Source organism: Antrostomus carolinensis, unplaced genomic scaffold (genome assembly GCF_000700745.2).
Source record: "Antrostomus carolinensis isolate BGI_N321 unplaced genomic scaffold, ASM70074v2 scaffold52609, whole genome shotgun sequence".
Lineage (NCBI taxonomy): Eukaryota > Metazoa > Chordata > Aves > Caprimulgiformes > Caprimulgidae > Antrostomus > Antrostomus carolinensis.
In genome coordinates this window covers 24,940-32,067 of record NW_010337491.1, presented here as the reverse complement: position 1 = coordinate 32,067, position 7,128 = coordinate 24,940, and the positions used below count along the sequence as shown (strand labels likewise).

The following is a 7,128-nucleotide window of genomic DNA, read 5'->3' as shown; positions in this document are numbered from 1 at the left end:
CAGTGGTGTCCAGCGGTAGGACAAGGGGCAACGGGTATAAGCTAGAACACAGGAGGTTCCGCTTAAACTTGAGAAGAAACTTCTTTACAGTGAGGGTGCCAGAGCACTGGAACAGGCTGCCCAGGGAGGTTGTGGAGTCTCCTTCTCTGGAGACATTCAAGACCTGCCTGGACACCTTCCTGTGTAATTTCATTTAGGTTCCTGCTCCGGTAGGGGGATTGGACTAGATGGTCTTTTGAGGTACCTTCCAATCCCCAACATTCTGTGATTCTGTGATTCTGTGAAACACCAGGCAAAAGTCTGCCCTCAAAGAACTTCCAACTATAAAAGTATGGGTTTTTTTCTGGGCTAGCTGAAGATAGAAGTGTGGAGATCTTCATATAGGTTTTGATTTTGAAAATGGGGCAATGAGATGGGGTAAACTTTCCATTCAAAAAGCTCTAATATTTTAGATGTGATGTCAGTCTACCTGATCTCCAGCACCAACATCCTCTTCATCCCTGTGTAGATGAACACCTTGGGCAATATCAGGTGACTGCTGTTCCAGTGCCACTAAAACATTACAAGTCTTGTAGTCAAAGCCTATTTGGAAAAAAGAATAGCAGCAAATTAACTTTTGCTGTCACAATCAAGGAAAAATATGGAAATTGAACCATATGAAAAACATTTAATTCTGAAGGATACTGCATTCAGAACTCACAACCTAACTGCTATTTTTAGTTAATTTTTTTGTCAATACAACACTTAAAACCTTTGCTTGTTACTGCTTGTTTTCTCTTGCATTGATACCCTGTGCCAAGACAATTTAGATTATGAACTGTTAACTGCAGAAAACTAGTCAAAAAAGTAAATAATCAGCCTCTCCCAAATAAAAAGTATTTAAAACCTCTACGTAAATTCCTGGGAGCTGATGTTTTCAGCAACTGCAGGGTCTCCTCTCTGATACATTATTTATAACACGCATAAAGCAGTGTCAGTACCTAAATCTCTCATGGGAGTTTGTATGAGAGCTACAAACAGAGAGAAAAAAAAAAAAACAAACAGATTCAAGTCTCAGAGAAAATCTGGAAGTGGGAATTTAGTTTACATTACTTTCAAAGACCAAAAGGAAAGTTTTAAAAAGAAATTGAAAGACTTACAGAAGATAGTGGCAAAATTCTCCACCTGTTCCTAGGTATATTAATAGTAACTTGCTTCTCTCCAAATCCAACCTTTCCTAGAATTGTAGCTACTGGTAGCTGCTGATCAAACTCATGTTCAGCCAATACAACATATATACATGTCCATATGCATATGATCCATTTGAAGAATGCTCTTCACCCTCTTTTAAGTAGGCTATGTAGAGAAGAAAATTGTATTTTTGTGTGCAATAGTTTGGTTTAGATTTTTGTTTTTCTTCTGAATAGATATTGCTTTTTACTGGGTCATTGCATCTCCCCTTATCATTTTTTGGCAGTTAGAATAAAAAGGAGATTTATGACCTACTAGAATTCCCAGCATTTTCTGAAAGCACTGCTGTTATGTGATGGTGGAGGCAACCTACAGATGTGCTGCTATAATATTCTCCCACCACAATCTCCCTGTAAATTCAATAGCAAATTAAGGACAGCAAGAAACAACTTTTAACCAAAAGCTCTTAAAAGATACACTTAACTGTAAGAGGATACTTGGAATATTTGTAATGTATAAACAGATACATAGCAAACCAGAAGGTGAAATGTATCTGGTCTATAAAGCATTTTGTCTTTTTTATCATTTGTACATTACACAAACTGGATTTGGACTGCACACTCCTCAGTGTAGGAGGAGTTCAGAGCTAACAGAGCACCTTGCACAGTGAGAACTTGCCTTACACCTGGGAATTCTAGATGCTACCACAATACAAGTATATAATGGTACAACACCAAAAAAAAAACACCCTAGGCCTCTTCCCTCTCTTTCACACCAAGGTGCATCAATTGTCTTGTCAAATGAATAACCAAGAGTCGAGTTCTTGCAAGTTTGAAGGACTGGTAGATTCTGTAGCTCAAGTTGCAGTTAACTGTTCTGGCCTAATACCACAGTTCAAACTATATTCTGCCTACCCCTTTCAGTCTTAACTAACATATAATGGTTTTTCTGCTTATTAGGATAAAGTCAGAAAGTGTATCATGTAGGACCGCGTGAGCAGCTTTCAGACAGGATATTCAGTTTTTATAAGGCTTGCTAAAGCCCATATATGGAAGTGGTGACAGACCTGTTTTGCAGTTGCCTATTGCTTGCTCTTCAAGGATTTCATTATTTTTTCCACCAACCTTTAGCTGAATCATCATAGCCAATATGTCTAATTGCATCTCGGACAACTCGCTGATAATCCACAATAGCACGAGATGTGATCTCCCCACAGAGCAACACCATTCCTGTCTTACATACTGTCTCTGAAAAGAGAGATGAAAACAGGATTACTAAAGCAGAATAACAGCCCACAAGACAAAACTAATGATGATGATTATTTTGAGAGACCTACTGGGTATATACAGTATAAGTCCTTTCTATACATATTTTTTGAAATATTAGCTCATTCTACAACAAATTCTTTTCATATTCACCATATGTGAAAGGAAAAGACTAATAGGTCCAATTTACAAATGGGAAAGTCAAGACTGTGAGCATGATTCAGTGACATGCCCAGATTTTAGGGAAATGTAGCATTAAGCTGTGATTTCTAAAACCATTTAATCACTCTAAGATACATACTGTGGTTAAATAAAATTCACTAGTGGTCAACTATTTTGAAAACTTTCCTCCAGTCCCAGGAGGAGGAATCTGAAGATGGGATTTATTTACGTAATATATGAATTAGGGTAATGACCTGAGGGTTAATGGTACAACTCTTTCTGAAGAGATTTCAAAAAACAAGCAGTAATGGGGAAGAGTACTGAAAAATTAGTACTTTATTAAATATAGTAAATGAACTTTTCAACAAAACTTACAAATATTCTTTTGAAAATCCACTGTAATGAAGTCCAATCTGTTTCTCTCACAAAAATTCAGTCCACACACAAAATTGACTATCCTACAGCTTGCTTAGGCTTCAGTTTTTATATAAACTTTTACTGTTTCTTCTCATCTCTCCTTCTATTGAAGACTGTAATTCTTATGTTATTTTTTGACAGTAAAATGTTTTAGCAAATGACTGGTGACTGGGTGACAACTTAAAGCAAAGTAGCAAACAACTTACCACAAGCAACTTTGGCATTTGGGTCCTGTTTGAGATGGGCGTCTAATACAGCATCGCTGATTTGATCGCAGATTTTATCTGCAAGACATCAAAGTTGGTTTCAAAACCATAGCACTGAATACACTTTGAAGAGGTAGGTGTTTCAGCAAGGAATTCTTTTATTGCTTATTACTGGAGTATTTAAGCTAGCCAAATGGAAAGACATATGAAACATCTTGCAAGCAAAGTAGATACAATGGGGGATTTACTTACTAGTGCAAACTAACAATGACTACAACTTCACCCATACTTTTCTGCACTTAAGTGTGAAACCAGGATGTTATGCATAGAATTATCTGAGACTCTAAGAGGCTTTACTCCCAGCCTTTTCCTTCTCTAACACCACAAGCCAATACAGCATGCACTCTACATCAGTAGAATTCTAACAAAAAGATGATATTCTACCGTCAACTTCCATCTCCACAACAGAAAGTTAGAATATACCTGACCAACACTGCTGGCAAAGCCAGAGAAAGTGTTTAGATTCAGACAGATAATGTGCAGCTCAGAGTCAAGTGCCTGTTTCAGGTTTGACACTTCTCACTGCTTCCTACCATCTTGCAGTGCCATCATAACCCCTGCAACCCACCTAAGGTAGGGGAGTGAATAGCACACACATAAGCAACAAGGGGTTACCAACTGAAGTTTGCCTGAGGTAAATCTTGAGTACATCCTCAGTTACATCACAAATCCAAGACTTCAGCTCAGGTTTATCATATTTTATCTTTTTCTTTCTTTTCTTACCTTTTTGATGAATAATGAATCTTAATCAAATAATGTAGCTAATCTAGTAAATACAAAAGGGCAGCATCCATAACAATGCCTTCCACATGAAAATGGTAATTTTCCTCATCTATTTTAATTTTACTATGTTTAGATGTTGCTGTAACATGCTGTGTGGCAAAATTAATCTCCTGCCTTGCCATTTGCAACACAATCTGTTGGAAAGCAATGTTTTGTAAGAGTATGTCATTAGAGACTTTTAATACATTTAACTTCAAGTTAAAATAAATTCTCATTTATTTTCACGAGGAAGGTGTACATCCAGCTAAGAAGGACACATCAAAGACTAGAGAACTAATGCGATTCTGACACTCTTATCTCCCATATTAACCACTTAAACACAAAAAAAAAGCTAACACAAAATACAATTGGCAAATGTAGGCTGCATTGGAACTTTCAGCCTCACAAGAACTGTACATGGATTACTAATTTGGGACAATTATTACCAAACAGGAATCAGACATCATTCTTGCAATTTAGTTAGAAGTCCAAATGAACCTTGTTTAGCAAGACTGGGGACAAAGGTGGCAGGACTTGATTAAAATGTATCTGCTTGTTCTCTTTAAAGTTTCAGTTTTTGTATGGAAATATACTCATATTTTCAAGCATAAAAGCAAAAAATATTGATGAAAATATGCAAATTTTGATTACCTGGATGGGACAACAGAGGAACTGGGATAGGACAGCCTTCTTAGGGCAGGTCCAATGCCCTGCAGTAAACTCCTACTGATCGGGACTGCTTTGTAGTTGTCTTTTCACCACTCAGAGTTTCTATGCCAGGAACAACCTTTATCCCTGCCCTTGCTCCACATGAAGCATGTCTCACCTGCATTAGATACCAGTGTCCCATGTTTGTCTACATTCCCTGTATGGCACATACAGGGGTATTATATGCATTATTTCCAAAACATTCAAGAAGAGTACAGGTAATTCTATATGATTAATTCATCCTCGTTTCTCCTCACGGCACCTATCTGGTATCATTAGTAACTACAGTATTTCATGGATTTGACGTTAAGAAGCTACAGGAAGGTTTAGGACAGAAGATTGCCCCCAAACCAGAAAAGTCTGTCTTACAGGATGAAATCAATCAAGCTCAATCTAGTTTTGAAAGGGTGAAGGAAAGGCCTACTAGAAGAAATCTTACAAGCATTGGGATCACAGTCTCCAAGAACCTAAAAATAGAGAAAAAAGGTTTTGTCTGATGGACAGTAATATAGTTGATAGCTAGAAATGAAAGAGACAGATATGGATTAAACAAGGAAAATCTTTAAAGGGTGAGAGCCATTGAAACCATTCATACAGGATTCCTTACTCCTTCAAATCTCTAGATGAAAATTTGGTATCTTTTTAAAAGCTATGAATGAAATTAAGCCATAATTTACCAGCATGTTTGAAGAATTCTTGCACAAAATATTATCACCTGTGTATGAAGGTTAGACCAGAGTATATATCAGAGGTCTCTTCTACTCTTTAAAATGTATGTGAGAATTTAACCAATTAAAATAATAAATTAGAATAATTTAATCTACTATGCTGCTAACATACCTTTAGATTAAAATAGGCTGAGACAAATCAGTTTGAGAATTCATGTAATATCTGATTGTTGGTGCAACAACCAGCAGTTCTAGTGCAACTAGATCCAAATACAGATAAAGATATATCTATCAAGACAGGAAAGAGATATCTAGCTGGATGATTGGCTGATTATGCATTAAATTAGAAGCATGTCTATTAGTAAATGTCTCTGGTGTAAAATAAAACCAGAGGTTCTATTTTTAGCAATGCTTAGCAGGCTTTGTGCACCCTTCATTCTGTTATTTAAATTTCTCATCTCAACCCTCCCATTTCTCTTTTTAGCTGCTGAACATGACAGGATATGTTTGTCCATTTTTTTCTTCCTTTTTTTGTTCCTTCTTTTTTGGAAGCAAGGAACGCATAATGGACCATCTCTGGTGAGGCACTATCATCTAAAAAAAAATTAGATAATAGATAAGAATTCAGTTCATGCATACCTTCATGTAGTGAATTACTATCCAATAGGATAAATACTGCAAAAGGGATGTCTAGGCTGAGGATTTCTTGACTGAGCAGGAAAGTATTAGATAACCATGATTTATTTTAATGAAATAAAATCATCCTACAGACCCAGACTTACAGCCCAGATGCCAATTAGCCATAAAAAGCTCTTACCGACTATAAAAGGAATGAATGAGTCTAGGGAAACTGATGATAAACCTAATCAAATGCCCAGTTGTTAAACTACGAAGTAAAGGAAGCATTCAGCAACAAAGGTGACCTCAACTAATTAGAAGGAGCTTCACAATTTTTCAGACAGTTGAACTTAAGTTTGTTATATTAATCTAGACTGTTATAACCTAACACAGGCTGTGACATCTCTAAATTCTCAAGACCTCTGCAAGAATTCAGTTTCATGGATTCACCACACACATACACAAAATCTGTGAACAGCAGTAACAACTGAAAACTTAATTCAAAAAAGCTCTGCCCTTTGAAGCACAACAAACAGGTACAACCACACTTCTGGCTTTGATGGTGTAGTAAATATAATAAACATTGGACATTTCAAAAGGTAAGGTTGATTTTCTTAAAAACTTGTGATGGTCTAAGCAAAATTTAGTATTTTTAGTGATATGTTATTTTTATATGTTTTTAATGATATGAAAAAAATATTAAACTAGAATGGGAAATGATGTATTCAAAATATGATAAACTGAGAAATTCTCAGTTTTCTGGTAAAAAATTAAAACAGTCATGAAACACAAATACTTATCATGAGCACTTCATCAAAAAACAAGCTTTCTACCAAAAAAAGTTTCACTAGAAAGACTTAGAATAGCTGAATTGTGCTGTATTACACTACACTCTCGAGGAGTGCTAATTGATAACTGCAGTGGTACTTCAATATTAACACTACACTGTTTAAATATCTGTACATCTGTTCTCTTTGTTCAATACACAGTTTACTGAAATATTGTGTGCATTATGAAGTATATATAATGTTAGATATTGTTAAGTATATATAATGCTAGATATAAGACATGCAAGCATCAACTTACTGGAAA

General features: G+C 36.0%; 1 protein-coding gene across 1 annotated transcript in view; it reads right to left on the bottom strand.

Moving 5' to 3' along the window:
• Positions 1-469: 469 nt before the first annotated feature.
• The window catches only part of LOC104530552 (S-adenosylmethionine synthase-like), a gene marked incomplete at its 3' end in the record, with an annotated part of 9,948 nt that continues 3,289 nt past the window's right edge, over positions 470-7,128 (bottom strand). Inside the window, exons 2-4 of the mRNA XM_010175179.1 lie at positions 3,221-3,298; positions 2,295-2,417; positions 470-582 (exon numbers count right to left, since the gene is read on the bottom strand). Coding sequence (XP_010173481.1) covers positions 470-582; positions 2,295-2,417; positions 3,221-3,298 — 314 coding nt within the window. The remainder of the gene's footprint in view (positions 583-2,294; positions 2,418-3,220; positions 3,299-7,128) is intronic.